At 43.0% G+C, this 23,901-nt stretch overlaps 1 protein-coding gene across 1 annotated transcript in view; it reads left to right on the top strand.

Annotated features, from left to right (window-relative positions):
- Positions 1 to 23,901, top strand: part of PRR29 (proline rich 29) — a 950,736-nt gene that overhangs the window by 262,700 nt on the left and 664,135 nt on the right. The window contains exon 2 of the mRNA XM_078644991.1: positions 7,687 to 7,777. Coding sequence (XP_078501117.1) covers positions 7,687 to 7,777 — 91 coding nt within the window. The remainder of the gene's footprint in view (positions 1 to 7,686; positions 7,778 to 23,901) is intronic.

Raw genomic sequence — 23,901 nt, 5'->3', positions numbered from 1 at the left:
TTACATACATTGGAGGCAGTTTCTACAACTACTCCTTGAGCCATAAGCTCGTCAATAATTTTGGATAAGGCTGCTACAGCCTCAGGTGGCAATCTGTACTGTCTGATTCGTGGCAAGACTATACCTTGCTTGAGAGTCACACGATGAGGTGTGATTTGCATGAAACCAACATCAGTTGGACCTTGCGCCCATAGATGCTGCGGGACATTAGACAATCTCGGATCAAAATCTCGTAATACATAGTGACCCTTGAAGTCACGTAAAAACAAACGTATTCCTTCCGGGGAACAGCAAATAACTGCACCTAATTCTTTCAGTGTCTTAATACCTAACAAATTTTCTGGACATGACTTCGTAAGCAATAGATCAGTAGTTCGGGACAAGGGACCTACTTCTAGAGTAACTGGCTTTGATATCTCATTTACAATAGGCTTTCCTGAAAATCCAAGGGAAACATTTCTAGAGCCTGAGAGCGGAGCCCCTGGAACCTCGTCGTGACTTATAGTAGTCCTACTTGCCCCTGTATCAATCAAAAACTTTCTGTCTTTCCCTAATACTTGACTATGGACATAGGGACCTTCTTGATCTACAGGAATCTCGATGAGAGGCAAGCCTACCTCCCTCTCTAGGCTGTTTCATGAATACGCTTGATACTCTGGATACTCTGTCTGTGCATACTGGTACATCTGCTGTGTAACATGCTGTGTTGCAGCGATAGGCTGCGGTACTGTAACTGTCTGTTGTGCATTCTGTGGCTGAGAAGTCTGTGAAACTTGTTCTTGTCTAGGCGGACGTGGTCTTTCTTTAGTTTTACCAGTGGCTATATTGTGTTTCAGAACTGCACACTCGTTTATAAAATGACCTGGCTGTTTACAATAATTGCATGTCCCTTTAACGGGAGCTGCAGGATGACTGGCTTGATTCGGACCCCTCTTCTGACTGTCTTGAGGAACAGATTGTGCAACTAGTACTTTCATTTTTGTGTCTTTCATACGTCTTCTCTCGTGTTCTTGCTCTTCTCTGATTCTATTCTGGTGATACTGGAGCATCTGTAACATCTGGGACGGAGTACTAGCTTGCCATGTACTTTCGACTTTCAAAACTCTATTCTTAACTTGTGGACTTGAATTCTCGACTAATTTAGTAACAAAAAAAAGAGGGTATGACTCGCTACTCGTCTTCAAACCACTGTTTATTATAAAACATTTCTCAAATCTGGAATAAAAATCACTAGTGTCTTCGTCTTGTTTCTGTTTACAGGCTGAGATTGCATCCCAGTCTTCCTTTTTAGTGGCTAATAATCTAGGCAAAACTTGTATTAACAGTTCAGGTAATTCTTTACATTTCTCTCCAAGACCGGTACCTGGTACTCGTATCTTATCTTCAGCTTCTAGAGCTGTCCAATCAATCTTTTTCTCTCCCACCTCCCAGTCCTTTTCCTTGAGTTTTTCATATATGCCCGCAGGCAACAGGACTTTTAGCATTTTAATAATATCTGGATACGTGTATTCTCCCATACGGAGCATGTCTTTTAATTCTCGGTGGAACCCTGCTGGATCTTTGTCGTGACAGGGAATTAATTTCTTCATCTCTAAGAGTTCCATCTTGGTCACTGGGGTGTAAACAAATACTCGTTGCATTTCACCATCTGGTGTCCTAACTGGGTGTACTTCTCGTAACGGATGCTGTCTATCTATGTAAAACGGTTTACTTTCTGGAGGTGAGACATGAACAAAATGCGGGTTCAAAAACGTTCTATATTTGTGGCGCTGTTCTAGAATGACACTAATTAAATCGGTACCTAAACCTTTCCATCTATACTGGAGTAACTCGTTCAGGATATCATGTAACGGACCGGGATCAGAATGTTGACCCTCATACAGTGTAATGAGGTGTTGGATCATATACATACCCACCAGTCGCTGCTCGGCTGGGGGCAGTTTCAGAAACATTTGTGCCACTATTTCGTCTGGAAAAGTGGTAGAATCAGTAATCCATCGGACTGCTGATCGGGCTAGTTCTTGTTCATGCATAGTACTTAACTCACTATAACCGATTCGTGATTTCAGAATTTGATCGGTAGCTTGAAATACTTGTTCTAGAGAGCCTTGTTCCGGTGCTGGAAAATGAAAGACTTTCTTGTGTTCTAGGCGTGACTGTCGGTCTGGAAATCTAGATTTACCTACATATGCTATTCTGGCGGTATTCTCGTCCTCTACCTCTTCAGTAGAAGAGTCATTTTCTTTCTCGCTTCCTAGAGCTTCTTTGCGTTGTTCGTGTAACCTTATTATTTCTTTACGAATTTTCTTGTACATACTCTCTATACTATTGAGTGTCTTGTGCTTACCCTCGGCTATATTATCACTCCACCTTGTCAGAACTTTCATTTCGATCGGATCTTTAGTCGGGGAATCTTGTTCCCGTATTAAACAATTGATCAGAAACTTTAATAGCATAAACTGGATCTCGGATTTCCTGAGAGACATGACTTCAGCAATACTTTCTGGATCTTGTCCTGTACGAATGAAACGATACATTCTTTCTAGATCTTCTTTCATATTCGGTAGGGTGACCAAATACTCGGACACCTGTCTTATACGTACGGAATATAGAACCATACTATCCTCGCCTGGGACTGGATCATAACAGCATTCAGTAAGAACTCGTCTGATTTCTGCAATGGACTGATATTTGGGCGTACGCTGTAACGCACGTTCATGTAACTCGACTGCTCCTAAACGTCTATTTGGCGGCGGGGTACCAGGAGGACCTCCTCCCGCGGCCCCTATACTGGAATCGTCGACTGATACTCTTCGTGCTGGCAGAGTGACCGATGTGGCGGGAATTTGTACTACGGGCTGGACCGGGGGTACCGTAACAGGTACTGCAACAGGTGCCCCGGTGGCTGGAGGACCATGAATTACATTATTTACAGGAGCTGGTGGAACAGGATTTGCATATTCTGGGACTGTGTCGTCCAAATAGGACGAGAGAAAAATATCAGCTGCGGTCGGTTTGTGACGTAGCTTGGTCGGAACTAAGGGTGGCGGAAAATTACTGGATGCCTCCGGGGTTGCTTTTGGCAAGCCCTCGGCAAGAAGAGGATACATACCCTTAATGAGGGCATTCCTCTGTCTGTCTGACTGTTCAGTTTTAACTCGTTCACCTATTTCGATTAATTCCCTTTCTTGGGCTCTTTCTAAGGATTCTCTACTTAATTCTGACTTTCTGATTTCTTTTTCGGTTCTTTTATGAGATTCTTTGCGCCATAACTCGATGGCATCTTTCTGTGACTGTCTGGCTTTCTTTTTCCATAATACTTCTTCTACTCGCATGATGCACTCGGCATCCCATGTACCCGATACGGGCCATCTGTACTTTTCTTCTAACTGTTTGGTGTACTCCACCCATAAATCTAGATATAATATGGCACTTATGCCATGCTTTTGATACATAAAATGACCTGGACTGTCCCTAGGCGGGACAGGAACTGCTTCTTCTAACAGACCTTTTCTAGTTTTTAACTGACGTAATTTTGAGAACAGCGGCATGACTGAACTGTAGTCTAGACACAATACAATACACAATGAACACGATAATTACTGAAGATACACCACTTTCATACCACGACATTGAAATACATGAATGACATTTAAAATAACAATTTTGACAGAATACTACCTGGAATACTGAAAACAGAATACATGAATTTCTCGAGAACAGAACAGACTAGAACAGAAACTAGATGCACTGCTAAAACAGTACGAAACTTACCGGTCTCATAAAGAGACACGTCAGGACCCGCATCCACCTAAGTGGACACTTCGTGTTGGATCTGTGTACCCCAAACCCACGGACCAGAGACAATGCAATTGACCCTGTCTAGATACTACCCCAGCAACGGTACTCACCGGGCAGCAAGAACGGAAGGCCTCGGACTGGACTGGACAGCTACGACGCCGGACGGACGAACTTCGGACTTCTGTTACGGGTGGGCCTCCGGATACCTCGGACCTTCGACTCTCGGCTTGGGCTCTGGTCGGGACTCGCCGCGTTCCTCCACCGCCTCGTCTGGATGCTGGACCGCAACCTCCGTCTCCTCCGTGGGCCTGAGGGATACTTGAAGCAGAAATATATGCACGTACACGGTATGGTTCCGTCACGGCTGCAGAGGATCAGGGGGCTTGCGTGGCTTCACCGGCGCGTGGGGAAAGGGCAAGTCCCTATTCGGGCGCCATTATGTGGTAAATAAATAAATAATACCTCTATTTTTGACTAGATATATAATAACAGATAGCTCAATAAATAAGAGTCAAGATTCGAGGTAGTTGGAGTTTGCAGGTTTAATACAGCATAAAGGACAGGAACGGGACAACCTGCACAGGAATAGGATGGCAGCGCTGCACAACGGGGTAAGGGGGAAGAAGTGGCGTTTTTAATAACAGTGTACAAGCATATATATACTTAAACAAAATACATGATGTTCAATACAATAGGCGTAGCAGTGGGCAGGGCCTGTAGCAGTCGCGAAAGATAAGGCAGAAAGTAGGTGTAACAAGAGGCGTGAACAGGGCGTATACATAGACATGTCATGTAAACGTAACAGAATATGTCATAAATGGGGCGGAAACATGGAGGGGGCTACCTAAGGAGCCGGGACCTCTAACCTAGTGGTGCGCGCAAACTGACAATGACGTGTTACTAGGGAGAAGCTGGGGGCTATGACTTCTGCGCTAGAAGAAGAGACTGAAGTCTGGAGAGTCAGAGCGACATGTACCTAAACACTATCTAGTATCTGGTGTTTAGAGAACATGTTGATAGAATCCAAAAGTTATCAGGGTAAAGGCTAACAGACTCTAAGACTGGTGCATGCATTATTCTACATGTAGTGCGTGTTGAGGAATATTGAATGACCATTAATACAGTATTTCTCTTACATGGAGACGTAAAGGCTAGACCATGACGGAAACTATTGATGCGATTCAGTAGCTTAGGAATGCAGAGAAGGAGGGCTGGACTGATAACTAGGATCACAACATACTCTTGGCAGACTGGCAGGCAGAGCCAGGCCGAGCCGGGCACTGTGAGGCAGGAAGTAAGTGAAGGGTCAGGGATACAGGTGGGGGCTGTATCGCTCCTCAGCGAGGGTTCAGGAGACAGGAGCTGAATCTGAGTCCGGGCCCTTTTGAGGCCTAGAAACGGGGACTTTCAATGAAATAACGTGCACACTGAGAAACGTGGCAATGTAGCTTTTACATAGGCCTAATACTCGTAGCTTTCACGAGAACTGGAAACTGGCATACTAGAGATGGACACAACTGTAATTGCGTCTTTAATCGATCATGGGGAATACATATGCATATTAATCATGCACATACAGCATAGGATGGGGGACACGTAGGGACACAGAACATGGCAAAATTTACTTTTCCACACTATGCCAGCAATGTAGGGAGGGGTAGGGCAAAGCATTGCAAGGAGGAGTGGTTGTAAGTGCGTATGTTTGTTTACAGACATGCACACTTAAGTTCCTCCAATGTAGCTATGTTACACAGTTGAAGAATCATCCTGGCTCCAAGACACTGTTTGAGCACCAGACCGCACCGCTCAGACAAATCCTGGCGCTTCTATCTTGCTAGGTATAGCATGAGAGCAACGCCAGGACTGGGTGGAGAGCCTGTGTCCCAGTGCATGCTGGGAGGAGAGCCATAGAAGAGCATCGAGGCAGCCGACAGGCAAGTTTAAAAAAAAAATTACAATACACACTTTGGATGGCACATAAAGCAGGAAAATTAGGGGAGGGCACATCCCCCTCAGACCAAATTGAGAAGCCGCCCCAGCAGCGTGTAGAGTTGCCATCAATGAAGTGCTGGCAGCACTTTTACAGCCCATCATGGATACCTATATTTCAATGGTGAAAGATAAAACTACTACACTCAACACCAAATATTTTTACAGCACATACACACAACTCACTGAAATATTGAACCCACTGACCTCAAATTATGGTATGTGGCCCTGAGGCTTTTGAAATTAAAATTAAGAAGCACCAAAAAGCCCTTTAGTGTTTGCGCTCAAAGTGTAGACATGTCCCTTCAAGTGAAAGAAACTCTAAGGGTCCAACACTGACAATCTCAGAAACAGAAATACAATGTTTTTGCCTCAGTACTGAGAGACTGTGATGTATGCAAACAGGAAGGCTTCTGTTGGGAGTTTCAAGGAAGGTGGCCAGATAGCCTGATCAGTTCGAGTGATTTCATTAAATCTGTTTGTAGTATTCTCTGGCATTTCAGGATACTGTATCACCCATAAGAAGATTACACCGAGATCTATATCAAGATTTCATCTCCAAATTGCATTTTATTGTTCTCCAACATCCAGGATAATGCCCAAAGATGAATGGCCAAGCATCAATTAAACATCAACATCTCAATAAAGTTTTTCTTGAACTGCCCCTAAAGCACAACTTCCCTTTTCAGTCATAGATTTAATCCTCGCACCCTTCGACTGTAAAGTGATTATTGTTTATGACGTCAAGTTTGTTGTTTTCCTCCTTAAAGATAGATTTAACTTAAAAGGTGAAACCTCTGCTATGGTCAACTTAGTATACTTGGAGTAGCGAACAGTTTATTTTGGAACAAGACTTATAGACCGTATTGTAGTCGTTTGTAAATTCTAGACTGAATGATGACATTACACTCCTGGTTGACCTGCCTATAGATTATCTGCAGTCCCCGTAGAGCAGCTTAACATGTATCTGAGTGTTTCTCTCTGGATGTAAGATATTTGACCACATCGCACCTGCCTTTAATTCACTTCAATGGCTTCACTTTGAAGCTAGAGTACAAATCAGGGCTACCCATTCCTATTTGGCTGACAAATTAAAAATCTGGGCTGGATACGTGTTTCTGAAATGCTGAATCTCTCCTACTTGAGCCTCCCACTTTTAAACACGAGTGATATATGAATCAATTATTTTCTGGCATTTTGTTACTGTAGTTTTTGTTACCTTCTGATCCACTCCTTCACCTACATCCTTTTAAGATCATTTCATTCTTAGACACTTTGAGACTGAGCACCGCATTAACTCCTCTTTTATCTAAGATTGAAATTGTTTTTATTTATCAGCATTTCTTATATGGGGCCTGATTTAGAGTTGGCACATGTGACAGATATCCTGTCCATCCTATTACAATTGTATTATGTGCTATGATGCTTGTAATAAGGCAGACAGGATATCCCTCCAGTTTGTGATGGAGTACCCATCAGTCAAACTCTAAATCAAGCCTTCGTTATTTTTGCTTATTTGTAAAACCTTTTTATGCTCTTTTGAGAAATTTAAGCTATAGGAAATTACATAAATAACTACAATGTGAGAATCTGCAGTGCAATTTTTTAAATGAGATTTAGCTTACTGTCGTAGAAATATTCCTCTTTCAGCAAAAATATCACCTCCAGAAAGGTGAGAATCACTAAATAATGCAGGTTGTTCTCTGCTGGGGCAAGAGGCCAGTTCAAGGGCCTCCATTGAACCAGCAGGAGGTTGCCTGCTCTCCATATGTTTTAATGAGCCTGTATGGCATTTGCAGATATAATCCTTATTTTCCCACTATCCCTGTCAAATTGTTGGTGACACGCTTATGTTTTGACAAATTACCTTTATACGTATTTCCTTATTTTCTATAGACTCCACAACAGCCAACAACAATATTCCAACAGATACCAGGGTCATTTTCACCTATTCCTCAACCATTAGGAAGAGGCAGTGCAAAAGAAGGTGAGATATTTCGTATTATTTGATATAGAATATGAGTGTGTTTTGGGATGGTACATGGGCAGGAACCCCTACCCTAAGTACCTATCTGATTGTGAAACTGGTATCCCAACTTATTTTAGCCCTTTCATGCTCACCTAGCATCGGTGCAGAAGCTCACATATGCCCCTGACATTTTAGTACTAGAATTAGTTCCCTGACCCAGCTGGATCACTCAAAGCATGCCTCCCTACCAGGCAGTGGACTACTGCCTCTACCTTTTTTACATTACGTATAGCGGTGATGGCAGCATACCATGCTTGGTTCATTTAAAGTGTGACCATAACTTTTTCTCTGTGTTAGTGAGAACAGTCAGGTAACCCCTCTGGTGAAAAGTTCTGCTGTTATGTGTGCTGACCTCGTGTGTGCATGATGACTGCATGTTTGCAGTTCATGTACCACACCTGTATAGAAGTAGTAGCCTGTGTTGTTTGAGTATTGATGCCTGTGGGATCCCATTTGAATTCCCCTCATTTAACATTGCACATTATAGAGGATGAGTATAGCTACCTCAGACAGTGGAAGTGTATTGGCTAAATTCTTGAGGTTGGAGGATGAAGACTCAGTCACAGAGGAAAGGAAGATGGTGATGGGGTAAAATGTGCATAGATATAATGTAAAGTGTTAAAATATGGACTGACAGATATTATGAACTAAAATATTCACATTATATTTATTTATTTATTTATTTATGTATTTATTTATTTAAACAGTTTTATATAGCGCTGGCAAGACCCGAGCGTATCAGCGCGCTTTACAGGAGAAGGATAAGATCACATAATATAATGATATGAGAACTAAAAGCAAAGGACAATAGATAAAAATCAAAGATATAGGTAGTAACAATAAGAACCAGACTGGGTATTGGATGACTGAGTAAGTGGAAAAGGTCAGAGTAGATGGGAGAGGGAAATAAGGGTGAGGTGGGGATTAGGGAGGGAGAAAGGAGAGAAGAGAACATGAAGGGGAATGAGGTGAGTACGAGAGAACCGGAGGGAGGAGGAAAGAGGAAGATGTGGGGAGCTAAGCAGGGGTGGCAGGTCAGGTAAGAAGCCGAGAGGAAACATGGTGACATAAGGGCCAGGTAAGGAAACACCTGGGAGGTAAACAGGATTAAGGACCCCAATATTTGAGGAGAAGGTGCCATTTGAGATCTTTTTGAAGCTGAAGTATGAGGGGTTGCAACGTAGATCTTTGGGGAGAGAGTTAAAAATGTTGGGCGAGTTACAGGAGAAAGAACATGCTTGAGTTGATTTCTTTTTAACCAAGGGAGGGACCAGCATGAGGGCATTGGAGCTTCTCAATTCTCTGGTGCAGCCGGCTTTGTGAAGTTTTTGGGAGAGATACAGTGGGGTTTGAGGGTTCAAGGCTTTATGAGTAATGCAGGCATTCTTGTAGATGGATCTGGCATCAAGGGGAAGCCATTGGAGATCTTTGAGGATGGGAGAGATGTGATCCCGCCTCTTAGTATCAGAAATAAGCCTTTATATTTGAATGTAGTTAGCGTTACTGTCATTCAAAATTAAATTGCTTTAAAAAATGAAATATGAAAACATTTTTAACATAAAAGGAACATATAAACATTTCTTAACTCTAAATAATAAATATATTTTTCATTATCTAGATATTTTATATAATTAAACCAATTAATAAAAATGCATCTTGTTATACATATACCATGGAAATAGAAATATTTCTCAAAGAAATAATATATTATTAATTCATATTAATTGTTAAAACAAAAAAAGAACAGTATAAAATGCTAAAGAAAATAGATTATAATTTTAAAAAACAACATAGAACACAAATATTACAAATACATCCAATTTTAAAACATATACTTCAATTTAATGTGCATAAAAGAGCTTAACAATATTAAAGTTACATGTAACAACCTAACTCCAATAGAAAATCATCAAAAAAATAAACAATTAACAAAATTATTGGGCTAGCCAGGTTTACTATTCAATCTAGATTCTTTGCACACGCTTAGGATACAAAATGCAACAATTTGTAAAGGCGGGACTGTCAACTTTAACTCACATAAATGGCAGAAGTTTCAAAAGATCCCTCACAATCAGAAGTGCAACATAAGCAAACCATGAACCATGAAACCCCTGCAGTATGTGATACAAAGCATTGAAAGTGCAAGGTTGAGTGGGTAATCCTGGGTACTGAGTTTTCATCTTACAATTAACTTCACTGGGATAGGACATAATAAACTAACACCCCACACACACACCCTGGCCCCCTCCTCCCCCCAGTGTCCGTGAAACTGACCTAGGTCCAGCATGATAAACAATGGAAACGTTTGGGTCCTTACAAAAGTCAAAGGAGGAATGGTCATGATGAGTTCTCAAGAAGAGGATCCCAGGTGTTGGTGTTACCTTAAGGAAGTTCAAAGGAAACATCCTGAGTGTCAAACCCAGCACAGTTGAGCAGAGGTCCTATCCTTCACATCTTATGCATGACACCAGAGTCAATGTAAATATTGAAGGGCTTCCCTTAGTGAAGCCACCTCATCCCTGACTTTGTGACTCAAATCAAATCAAAAATTATTTATTCGATTAATACAAAATTAAATAATAAAGTTTCAGCTGTACACCACAGATAAAAACTCTAAAAAATAGTCATTTCATATCAGCAAATATGTAATTTCCTAGTTCTCAAAGACTGGCATAAAAAGGAGGCAACACTATAACGGGTTGGAAGGTCAAGCAACATTCGTAAAAAGGATAAGGCCAGACGATTTTTTCTAAAATGATGCTTACGTAAAAGTAGAATTAAAAACCTTTCCCGGTGATTACAATTCAATTTACAAAAGAAGAAGATGCGCAAATCAGTTTGACGCGAGAAATCATCACATGGGCAACTAGGGAGATCATTGGTAGAGTAGACACCAGTAGGATGGCCCAATATACAGGGAGTGGAATTAAGGCTAAATCTTAACAGAATAAATCTGTGCTGAGGAATTGTTACAAAGTCCAAGTAGGAAGATATTCCCTCAACCTGTAGTGGGCCCTCAATGTATTCCTTGATAGTTGGTTTATTACGGTGTGCATTTATTCTTCCATCATCGGCAGTGGTTAAAAAACGGGTTTTCAAAAGAAACTTTGTTCGAGACAGATACACATTTTCCTGGTAATTCAAAAAAACGTCCTAAATCTAGGGTATGTAGAGTATTTTTCAAATATTTTAACCACTGGATATTCTCAGCATGTTCTAGGGATAAACAATTCATTATTATTTGTTGGATAAGGGACACAGTATCTCTGCACCATACAGAATGTCATAGGAGAATAGGTGCTACCTTTATCAAATCAGTTATATAGGAGATATTTAACTCTCGATGTAATATGAAGTTAGGACAACTAATAGGGAGGTTCATCATTGATTTCCAAAAGCAATCCTCTATTGTTTGTATATCCTTTACGTTACCACGGCCCCACACTCCAGCACCATACAAGGCTACGGCATGAGGCTTAGCCCCATAAACTTTTCTCAAAATATCTGGTGTTCTTGTTCCCATCTTTCTTGAAAATAAAAATGGCCTTTGTTCTCTTTTCAAGCATGACCCCACGATTTGACACCATATTCATCCAGGATATTCCATGGTCAAGAGTCACCCCTAGATAAGAAAATAACTCTGTCTGTGCCACTTTACGATTAGTGATGAAAAAAAGGACAGGGTTTTTCAGTTTTTGGCCTGCAATTAAAACAAACAACTTAGATTAGTTTGTGTGAAGATCCAGACTTTTCATAAATTCTTCATAAGTATTTAGCAATTTCTGGAGTGACCTTCTCATGTGGGCAATTAAAACTGCATCATCTGCATATAATAAAATTGGGACGTGCATCTTATTTATTCTAGGAACATCTGGTGCATCCTCCCATGTTGGCCATACCTTACACATGCTTCAGCTTTCGAATACAGTTGTCTTATTAAGGTAATTATTTCCCTCATGATCCTCCACAGATGGGAATGGAATATATAGTCAAAGGATGCACTACGATCCAGATATAATTTACCTTGCTTAGCATGGGTGTACTTCGCTATAAGCAGACTCAGATTCAGACACTGGTCTAGAGTGCCTCTACCTTTTTCAAAACCATATTGTGCTGTGGTCAGGATATTATTTGCCAGTGCCCATGCCTCCAATCTATTTAATAAGCACTCTGCCCGTGAGTTTTGCCGTGCTATCAAGGACATGACTAACTTTAGTCAAATTCAAGAATCAGAACATGAACGCATCTTATAACTACTTTCACTAGAAAGCATACATTTGACTTCCCTCTCAGAAAAGAGAGTATGCTCTTCCAGGAACAATTTCATTGCAAAATCAGCAACATGTGGAAGTCAGGCCACAGAAGGGACTCTTAGGGACACATGTGAGGTACCACTTTTGGACCATTGTAAAGTTGAACAACACTGACATGAAGTGCATTTAAACTGGAACAACCATTTTAAAAAATATTATTTATTTGTTTCATTTTACAAGACATATCCTGCAATGCCACAATAAGTGTTCAGTTATAAATGAAATACAAAAAACATACAAAAGCTAACAGGACGAGACAAACCCATCTTCATTATCTGGACATGTTACTACATTTACTGATCGTGAATGAATTATGTCATGTATGTTGATTACAGTGCGCATTATATTGGGCTGAGGGCAAACACATCTGAAGGTAAACAAGTATTGCTTCACGAGACCGGAGCATTAGGCCTTAGTAGAGAACCTTTGCTGCATAACAAACAAATGAAGGATTTGGCATTTCAGGGGTTTCCATTAATTGTCCAGTTCAAGTGTTCCCTCTCTCCGGTTCCCCTGTCTCTTTCCCAATCAGATATTGCTGGTGTAATCCCCAAAAGCCCTTGGGACAACACTGTTGTGGGAGTAGCTCATTGTTTGTATCTGACTGGGTGTTACAATGAAGCATATCATCATTCCATTCCGTGATAAGAGGTATTGGTCCCTTAACCCAATAAATAGGCACTCTACTTTTGGCAAGTGACAAGCCCATCGCCACCAATTTCCTACAGCTGGCTTCTATCTCCCTATCATAACCCAACAGCGCAACCAGTGGACTGGGCTCCAAGTGCTGTCCCATGACTTAACTCAATACAGAAAAGACTTTCTCCCAAAATGCCAAGATGTCGGGACACTGCCATGTCGCATAGAAAAACCCAGAATCTTGCTCCACGCACTGATCACATCTCACTGTTTCTCATAGCCCGTAGCGAAACAATCTGTTGGGAGTGTAGTAAACCCTGTTGGTCTATCTCCATTCTAACAAACTTTGAGGAAAGTACACATATTGGAGTGGGTTTTATATTTACTATTTGAGGCCCAGTCTAACCAACATAAGGTTAAGTAGTTAGGGGAGGGGGGTACAAATTCAATATTATAAATCAAAATAAATGATTTATGTTAGAGCTTCCACTTCTTGACGTGATTACCTCTGACTTTTTCCATCTACTGCCGCTATTTTTGACTGACTTAGATGCTTTGGACACCTTGCCACTGCTGATCAGTGTCAAAGTGCAAGAGCTCCCTGTATGAAGTGTAATGGTAAATGTCAGTCAAAAATCGTTATTTCAGTAATGTACCATAAAAGTAAACTAAAAAACATATAAAAACAGTGCATATAGATGGCAATATACATCAATTATAGCAAAAATAATTTCCAGAGCATTTTTCAGATGGACACATTTGGACAAATTCATACATATACAAACACCTTAAAATGGAAAGAATAAATACGTTTCTAAAAGGCACAAAAAATGTATAAAAAGCAATGTATATCCGTTGGCTGCCATTCCAGGCTTAAACTCAGGTGATTGAAATTCTGCGACTATGCCACATAGCTGCCAGAAATTGCGAGACGGCAAATACAATAAGTCCAGTTGTGTCTGACTTTAGCACTCTGAGTGCCTGCATGCAATGCCGAAAGCCCACATTTTTACACCTGGAACGAGCCAGTACTTCCTAGATTTGTTGTATGCCGGACAGAAAAAGAAGACATGAAGCTCAGTTTTAATATCGCAGTTGCATGCAAGACAATTTTTCGGGGCAGGAGATGACCACTTGCTGGTAAAGGCTCGAAGGGGTAAAACCTCATGCCTCAATTATACATACAATTTTTTTGCCAATAAGGGATATATGTAATCTAAAAATCGATCAAAGAAATAAAAATCTTTAACCAAAAGAAGGGAAGCAGTTACAGAACCGATTTGGGGATTACATAGTGCCACATCGAGTTTATCAGCACGGAATACTTTCGTAAGCAAAGCACGTGAGACCGTTTTACAACCCTTCTCTGGGTCAGCCCATAGAGCAGGAACTCCTAACCTTGTAAATTCATTCTTTATAAAAGTGAGCCAAGGAATTTTCCATGCACTCGGAAAAGTCAGTATTTCTTTGAGTTCCTGTCTGTAATTTGTCAGCTCTGGTGTTACCCAGAGCCTGCGCCAGAACCTGAGAGGTTTTAGAGCTAGCTCTTCATCAATTAATCTAATCCCCAGGTCAAGCCTTAAAGGAAAGAGCTGAGTGCTGGATGGAAGTGCTAGCAGCTGTCTTAAAAATGTATTTTCGGTCCTAGTAATTTCGGTCCTGTTACAGTGTCCCCATAATACTCCCCCATACATGATGGCAACCCTTGCTTGTGATTTATAAACCTCCAGCGGGGGAACAACAGATGTAATAGTGGCCTTATTGGATAGTTTGAGAATTCCGCCCGAAAGTTGGGCCAGTTTTAATTGTGACTTAATTTACTGGGTGCCCCACGTCAGATTCTCATTGATGGTAACCCCCAGATAATCAAAGGTGCTTACCCTTTCAAGTCTCGTTGTCCCTAGACTTGGGTTTGGTCGGGTTGTTCTGGGGGGGGGTTGAAGATCATGAATTTAGTTTTAAGAGAATTGATCTCCAGTCCCCGAGCGGTACAGAATTCTTCAAAACCATCCAATGTTCGCTGTATACCCATTGGAGATTTGGAGAGAAAGAGGGTGTCGTCGGCGATCATAATGGCAGGGACCCTGTTGCCAGCTAACTTGGGAGCATCGTTGTTCTGTACTCCATTAAGATGCGCAATTATCCCATTGACATAGAGGCAAAACAGGGTCGGTGCGAGCACACAGCCCTGCCTTACCCCCCTGCCAACAGGGAATCAAGATGACAATGCGCCGTTTTTCCCGCATCTAACTTGAGAAAAGTTAGCTTCATGTAGCCTCATCAGGACAGACAGGAGATGGATAGGAATGCCCAGCTCGAGAAGAACACTCCAGAGTTTCCCCCGGGGAACAAGATTAAAGGCAGAGCGAATGTCGACGAATACCATATAGAGGCTGCCACCCTCTATTCTCACCATTTTCCAGTACAGGAGTAGTAAACGAAAAATGTTGTCCACGGTGGGGGTGTCCTTCCTAAACCCTGCCTGATAGGGGCTAAGAATTGTAAACTCCTCTATCCAGTCCTGTAACCGGTCCAAAATGAGTCTTGCAAAGATCTTCTGGGGGACATCAATGAGGCTTATGGGTCTGTAGTTGAATGGGACCAGAGGAGAGCCTTTTTTAAAAATGGGGACAATCTCTGCGCCCAGCCAAGTAGAGGGAACCACCATGCCTCTCAGGACCGCATTAAAAAGGATATGGAAATACGGGCCCCAGATTTTCAGCTCATGCTTAAAAAGGTCGCCCTTGAGTTTGTCCAGGTCTGGTGCTTTGCTTGTGGCCAGTTTGGTGATTGCGTTGCAAACTTCTGCCACCGTAAACTCAATCACCTCTGACTGCGTGATAGATGCAGAATGAATTGATATATGTTCAGTGTCGTCAGAGAGGTCCTCAGTAGAGTACAATGCCCGGTAATGGCCTTCCCAGACATCCACCGCTATATTAGATTCAATGGCTGCTTTCGGCTCACTGCAGCCAGTATTAATTATGGACCAAAATTTCGGAGAATCTTTGGTAGCTAGCGCACGGGATAAACTAGACCACTTGTCATAATCCCACTCTTCCTTCGCACACTTAGTTAACCATTTGTAGTGTGCCCTCCTGTCTTTAATTGCAGTTCTATTATTATCTTTTATGGCCTGCAATAGTTCTGTTTTGGCCTTCCTACACGCTGAGTTATACCACGAGCAGTGGGGAGCCCTATTTCCCTTCTTAGAAACCCGAGGGTTGAGTACCTCTGCCAGATTGGATACTAAGCCCACATGAAGAGCCTCCAGCTTAATTAGATAGTCAGAGGGCGGTGGTTGATTAACTAACGCTGCAACCTCTATAGAAGAGGGAATTGTCAAGCTATATAATTTTTCTATTTGTTCCGAGTGTTCCATTAGTTTATGCCATCTTACTCTGCGCCTGTCATTAGACAGGGTAAGATCGCCGCCGGTATCCCCGGAAGCTGAGGCACCACTACTACTGATATTAGGCAAGATCTAAAATTAGGGCGTTGTGATCGCTGTCCACTCTTGTGACAACATTAAAGTCTATTACCTTTGGCCATAGCCTTGTTTCAGCCAAAATGTAGTCAAGATGGGACATTTGTCCAGGTTTGTTAAAAGTACATTTGGCTGGAGTGTCAGAGGGGGTGCGGCCATTGCATGCTCATAGGGAATGAGTTAAAGTTAGTGCCATAATCTGTATGGCTAACGGGGACCATGCCCTAGGGGATGGAGCCTGGATCCAAGGGATTGACCAATATTCATCCTGCCGATAAGAGATCTTCATTTATACCGTCAAGAGGCTCGAAGTGGCAATTCAAATCGCCCCCTACCAGAAGGTAGATGTCACTCGGAATTGTTGGAATAAAGAGGGACAGGTCCTCAATAGTACTGGACTCATGGGCTATACTGACAGGGCGTGAATAGACATTAATCAGTGCTAGCTTAAAAGCATTGGGCCAAGCGAGGACTACACATTAAATATCTTTGGAGTAGGTATTTAGTGACTTGACAGTACAACCCAAATGGGATCCAACCCAGATAGCAAGTCCCCCTGACGGGGGGCCTCTGCCTCCCCGTACTGCCGGGAAATAGAATGATGCAAAACCTTCCCGATATTGCTCCGTTCTAGCGCAGATTTCTTGGAAAAGGCATACATCACTTTCATCCACGAAAGAACCCCATTCTGGACAGGTCAATTTATTAGACAGACCTGCCAGATTCCAGGATATCATTTTAAGTGACTCTGTCCTTGAGCCCATAACCATATTCTCGGATGACTCCACATTTCCCTCCTTAGTTAAGCCCACTTTACCTACCAAGGGGTGCACTAGGTTGCCTTCCACAACTGAGTCAGCTACAGGCTCCTTAATTCTATCAGTGGGGAGTGGGCTGCTACTTAGGGTGGCTGGAATCAGTATATCCACCATACATCTTTCAACACTCCCGGCCCCCATGGTGCTAGAAATTTCTCTTCCGCCATCATCCAACTCTGCCCGCTCTGTCTCAGGGACTGTCCCATTTATACCCCCAGGAGTAGGCCACAGCTTAGAAGGATTCAGTCAATCCACCATATCCAGGCAGCTATATCTATTTTGTAGGCGGACGGCCACTGGAACTAAAGGTTCTATAAGCCTTCCCTGACTGGAACCACCCGCAGTTGGGAACCCTACCGTTTTCCAAACTTGTTCAATGCCAGGCCTAGTACACAATGGAACAGAGGGGTAAAAGTGTGACAAGGGAAGCGACTGGATAACTGACGCGGCTCTGGACTGACTCCACTCACAGATGTGAGACACCGTCCATGTGTCTCGGATGCTTGATTCCGGTCTGGGAAAGATATGGCTGTTGTAGTTCGGACTGGACTGTTCCCATGGGGCAACAGGGTCAGAGCTGATTTGCATAAAGCCATTATCTGACCCAGGGTGGTGTGGAGTGCAAAAAAACGATGGATTTCGGCCCAGATCTTTTGACTGGGGGAGTGTGTGACATTGATCCACATTCAGTCCATCACTTGTTGTTTTTTTCTAAAATTTATCAAGACACAGTCTCCCATTGTGTCCTTTACTCTGTGACCCACCCATGACACCCTGCGGACAAGCAACATTTCACTGGTTACATGTGGCGGGAGTGGTCTATTTTTATTAAGCCAATCTGTAACTTTGTTCTTTAGTGACATGTGTGATTCCTCGCTGTTGTTCTTCAGCTCAGGTGCCCCTGCTAGAACCACTACATAAGGGCTGGATACGGGGGGTAAATCTATACTTATCGGCGATCTTTTGCTGTTGCGCTGATAATGTGAGGATGCACTATGGTCATATCTAAATGTAGATTTATTTTGGGGTTGCTGTTCCAGACCACAGTTAACAGCATTCGCTGCTGGCCCTGTTTTCACCAATTCTAAATTCCCAGCCCCCTGTATACTTTAATCGTCTGCCACAGACCTCACTACACCTGTTTTGTTTAGATTCAGTGGGGTTAAAGATGTGTGTTTGTTACTAGCATTGCTTAGTCTGGCTAGAACCCCAGAATTCTGATCAGAAACATTGATAAGAGATAATAAATGTGCTTCAATAGCAGCCAATCTGTTAGTAAGAGGTAATAGACAATCAGCAATTATAGCCCCCACTTTGTCCCAAAAAGCATTGTTCAGAGTGGGCACAGAGACCTCTGGTGTGTTGGGAACAGTCGGGGCCACCAGGGATGTCTCTTGCTCCGTCTCCTCGTAATGTCCCAAAGTTTTTCGTCCATCCTCACCCGTCCTTGTTAGCTTTGATTTACTGGGACAAATTTTCTTCAAATGGCCCCCCTCCAGCTTCTTTTTGTTAGCTCCTTGCGTATCCTTTATGGGTTCCTTTCTTCTCATGGAAGGGGCTGTCTTTGACCTGGGTACCACCGGGGCGCCCAATAGTTTCTGGGTGCGACTCTGTCCTCGAGCCCATTTCCAAATTCGTGGATGTATTCTTGAAACCGTTGGTTGTGCAAGTGCCATCCTACCTGAGGGACACAATGGACTTTATCAACAAGGTCGAAGGCGTACCATTTGATCCTTCTTGTCAGTTATTAGCAACCATGGATGTGTCTTCGCTATACACCCAAATACCTCAGCAAGACGGCTTGGATGTTATGGAACTGTATCTGGAGGGTCGACCTCGCCCACACAGGGTGCCTACAGAACTAATAATGTCTCTGGCCACGGTGGCTCTCAAGAAAAACTTCTTCACCTTTGAGGACGAAATGTTCTTACAAATTAAAGGCTCGGCGATGGGCTGTCCTTTCGCCCCTGAAATGGCCATCCTGTTTATGGGCCAGTTTGAAGAAAAATTCGTCCTGAACAACAACCCCTACAGAGATTCCATCGGACAATGGCTCCGATTTATAGATGATGTTTGGTGCGTGTGGAATGGCACATCTATACAATTGGAAGAATTTTATGTGTGGTTGAACAACAGGAGCCCGGATATTAAATTCAGCTTGAGCTATCATAAAAAAACCCTCCCGTTTCTGGATGTGGAAGTCTCAGTGAAAGAAAATGCATTGTCATGCTCTTTATACCAGAAGAAGACGGATAAGAACAATGCTCTTCACTACAAGAGTTACCACCCGCGCAGCCTAAGGGATAATCTCCCTTATGGCCAATATCTCCGCGTGCGACGTAACTGCACTACTATTGAGCAATTCGAACTACATGGACAAGCCCTGACCTCCAAATTACAGGAACGTGGCTATCCCCAGAAGCTCCTTAAACACTCTATGAAGAGAGCGAGATGGACACCCAGGGAACACCTCCTTGAGAAAAGATCCAAACCCGCGACGGACCGGATGGTGTGCGTTTCCACTTTCGGCCCCCATACCAACCAGCTGCAAAAAATCATCAGACGCAGTTGGCACTTGGTAAAGGAAAGCCTCCCGGACATAGGCGCTCCCCTTTTTGCTCTGAAAAAGAACAGGAGCATTGGGCAAATGATAACATCTACTAGACCGCAACCTAAAAGGGATCACCAGAACACCATCTTTGGAGCAAATCCAGTCACGGGGCATCGCAAATGTGGGACCTGTTCCGTCTGCGAACTCACCATGGAAGGGTCACTATTCACAGATGGGAAGAAGTTCTGGCGCCACAAGGAACACACGAACTGTAAAACCAAGTACGCTGTGTACGCCATCCAATGCCCATGCAATATGCTGTACATCGGCAAAACCACTCAGGAGGTGCGCCAGCGTATCATCCAGCACCGCTCAAGAATCAACAATAAAATCCTGACAGCTCCACTTGTATCACACTTTTTGCAAAAAAATCATTCCAGTCAAGATATCAGATGGACAGTCCTGGCAGTTATCAGGGGGGGCAGTGGAGACCCTGATCTGCGTTTGTCTCAGAAAGAAGCGTACCTCATTCTAAAGTTTGACACGTCCAACACTGGCCTGAACGAAATGTCTGAAATTTCCAGTCTGTAATCCATGTTTTAGTTTCTCGGCTGAGCTTGGTTGTGCTGCTGCTGTTTTTAATTCATTGTTCACTTTCTACACAATATTCTGCACTTGTTGTACTTTTATGAGTGCTGTTGCACTGTCTTGGCACCCCGTCCATCATTTGGCAGGTTCTGAGTTTTCCAAACTCATTATGTTTTGTTGATATAGTGCTAAAAGTGAACTCACGATGTCTTGTGGACATAGCGCCCAATAAAAGCCTGTTAATATTTATTAAAAAATGGCCCGAACTACATGGACCATGATCCTTCACTCACTCCGCCTCCCAGCCACTCCCACAAGCCAACCGGCCCGGGAGTTTTCAAATAATCAAGATAACGCTGAGACACACTGACAGACTGTGCGTGTTCCAGTTTGAGACACTCCGAGTGATTGAATCCTACTGACAAAGTAAGTGTACTGCAGGTTCGCTGAAAAACGCGCTAAGCTCCTTACCGCTATGACCACCCGTCCCACGGGAAAGCTTGGTTTAATTACCACTGCTTTTTTGTAACGCAGGTCGCGGCTCATTTACATACCAGCCCTGAAGTGATTTTTTACATCAAACGCTACACGTCTCACAAGCTACCTATTCAGGTAGGAATTGTTACTCGGCTTTATAATCTACATATTTTTTGTCACACTGAAGTAGTGGTCTAATTTCGCGCACCGAATTCTGTGTGTTCGTTTCAGCTTGCACAACGAAACATAGTCAATATGTAAGCAGTTTCACTCATGTGTTCGTACCGCGCGGCGGACAACCGAATCTTAAAGAATCCGAACCGGCTAACCACAGGTATGAGCTCTTATCGTTGATGGAACTGGGTGATTTGTATCAGCATAAGATCTCGATAGTTCCACGATGGACTATGGTGCTAAGCTCCGAATTTTGTATGTTTTCACAGAATCGACCCCTTCCCCGGCGATTTACCGACACCAAGGCACATTCTTTGCCACGTGCAGGTAAAAGTCTATCTCATGGTGTGGAGTCATTGCAAAAGGTTTTTTCACACAACTACGGTATTTAACCCTGACACCCACTCTGTATATTTTTACAGACTCATTGTTCCCAGTCCCCGTCCTGAAGAGAACCGTCAATAATCCGGTTCGAAACGCGTCGACATTCTCACCCTGTGGTCATTCAAAAGGGTGCACCTAGGAAGAGAAAGTATATACCACCTGGGACCCTAGTGGTGCAACCCAATACAAATATTGAACCACAGTGTTGTCAGGCAGGCAGGCGTACTACTCCATCTGTCCCCGCCTGTCCCTTGGTTTCACATCCCCATGGACTGGTTGTACCCTTGCTCTTTGCATGAATTTTCTCATTGTATATAAATGCAATTAATGTTTGAATATTGAATAACGTTATTGCTTTTTTGGTGTGTCATTTACAACTGTCTTTATTTAATTGTGTTTCTTTCACCTTGTAAATAATGTACATTGGTATGTGTGTATAAATGTAAATACTGTATTCATGTATTCACTGTCGTGACAGTCTTTGGTTTGCCCATGCGTTTTGAAAAATCTGAAAAAACAGATAAAAAATTAAATAAATTTGTTTTGGTACAGAAGACCTGGGTTACGTAGTACATATTGACTGCGTGACTGATACTCACGATACTAACTTTTCCTATCCAGCCATTCTGTTCTGTTTACTTTGTTGTGGAGATCCGGGCTGGGTAGATGTAGGATCCAAAACCTTTTTTGTTCTACAGTTTGACATGGTTATGGCACATGATTACTGGTCCTGGGCCCTGTTCTCTGGCACTGAATCTACCGACACAGTTGCCGTTATAGTGTCCACCATAGGGGGTGGGCATCGCTGGTAATTGGACCCTGGGCAGGAGAGTGATCTGACAAGAGCCCACACACAGTTGGAAGCGGATCAAGTGATAGCCGTCGTTCCAATACTGCTATCTCTTGTGCGAGCACATTCGAAGCTCTCGTAATAAAATAGTCCAATGTTCCCATCTTACTCCCCCCTTCGAGCCCATCTTTTTCTCTTATTGACACCACTTGCCATCGCAGATATTTAAACAGTTTGCACAGTTTAAACCCCCCCAGTTTGCGAGACTTCAGCTAAGGCCTTGGATCTTACCGCAATATGATGAACACAAATGTCCTGAACCAGGCATTGGAGGGTATGCCCAGCCCAGCCTACTCCGGCCTCGAACGGGCTCAAACAGGTCCGCCCTTGGCCCGTGCTTAACCCGGTGCTGCCCGCGCGTGTCCCACGCTGCGGGGGGAGAGGCAGCGCTAAATAGCGCGATGGTGGTGCCTCCCTCTCTCAAGCAGCAGCAGCTGGGCAACAGGTGCAGGGGCTTCTGGGGCTTGTAGTCCCCCTGAGCGCAGCAACAACCCGGTGGCGCTGGGATGAAAGAGCGCTTGTTGTGAAGAACTCGGGACCCCTGTCCCACCGAGGCAAGTTGAGCTGCAATGAGGACAGGCAAGCAAAGGATGCAAAAAGCTTGCTAACAGCGCGTGCAGACTGCGAGCTGTGGGATGCGGCAGAGGTGTGCTGTGTGTGCATTAGCCCACTGAACACTCCTGAAATTCGAGTGGGTATGTGCACAGCAAGAGTGCACGTCCTGTGTTGCTTTACCGATTCCTCGTGGTGGAGGTTCTCCAGCGTGAAAGCCCTCAGCCACGGATGGGAACAATGGTAATTGGTTGTCCATGATTGGTATGTTTGCCTTAATAGTAAAGTCCCTAGTAAAGTGCACTATATGTGCCAGGGCTAGTAATGCAAATGCTACTAGTGGGCCTGCCAATACTGCCAAATAATTAAACACACTTATTTCATTCCGTGCATCTGAGTGAAACTATATGCGAGAGAGAGTCTTATCATTGGGTTAATCCATCTGAATTTGCATTTTATTTGCAAGTTTTCTTCTTTTCTATGTTTTTCTCAGAGTATTTTATGTTAAAAAAAGACTTTTTTTTGAAGCACATTACAAATAAACAATACGCAAACAATAATCATGAAAATACTTGCTTTTATACTTCATTCATACTGGGGGACATTTCAATCGTACTCCACAAACACTCAAACAACTACCAGTCTAAAAGATCATACACTTTTTTACAATTTATATACAATTCATAATATGAAACCATAGATTCTTATTAATGATATAACTCTCTGAATTCAAAAAGATGTGTTCAATTTTCTTATGGTTTCCACGTAAAAGACGTGATCTGGGAAGGTCTACGCATTTCAAACTCCTTGGTTCTGGAGTTCTCGTCAGGACCATAGACTGTAAATGAGAAATGGGGGGAACCTATGTTAGTGCGGGATCTAAGTACGTGTAAACTGCTTTTGGTTCAACACCCACTTCTCTGCCTCTTACCTCTCCAAATGTGAGCTAGATGTGCCTCGTCAATTCATCACTTTCCGCGGAGCGGGACCACCTATACAACAAGTGTACATTCCTTATTTAATCGGATTGTGGTGACAACTTTCAGTATCAAACATACTTAAAACCATACTCACTGGTGGGAATGTGTCTTTCTCCTATGTTTCTGCAATAAATGAGGAACAAATTATAAGCGATCTCCACTAAATTGGTGTTGGACTAGCTATCAATGATGTTGGACGGCGATTCTTACCGGTTATGTTGTTTGTGCACGCCGTGAATTTGTATTCCGTTTGGGTTCGGCGAGCGGTT

The sequence above is a fragment of the Lissotriton helveticus genome, chromosome 5_1, assembly GCF_964261635.1.
Source record: "Lissotriton helveticus chromosome 5_1, aLisHel1.1, whole genome shotgun sequence".
Taxonomy (NCBI): Eukaryota; Metazoa; Chordata; class Amphibia; order Caudata; family Salamandridae; genus Lissotriton; species Lissotriton helveticus.
Note: the sequence above shows the minus strand (reverse complement) of the source record. Positions and strands in the feature narration are given on the sequence as shown.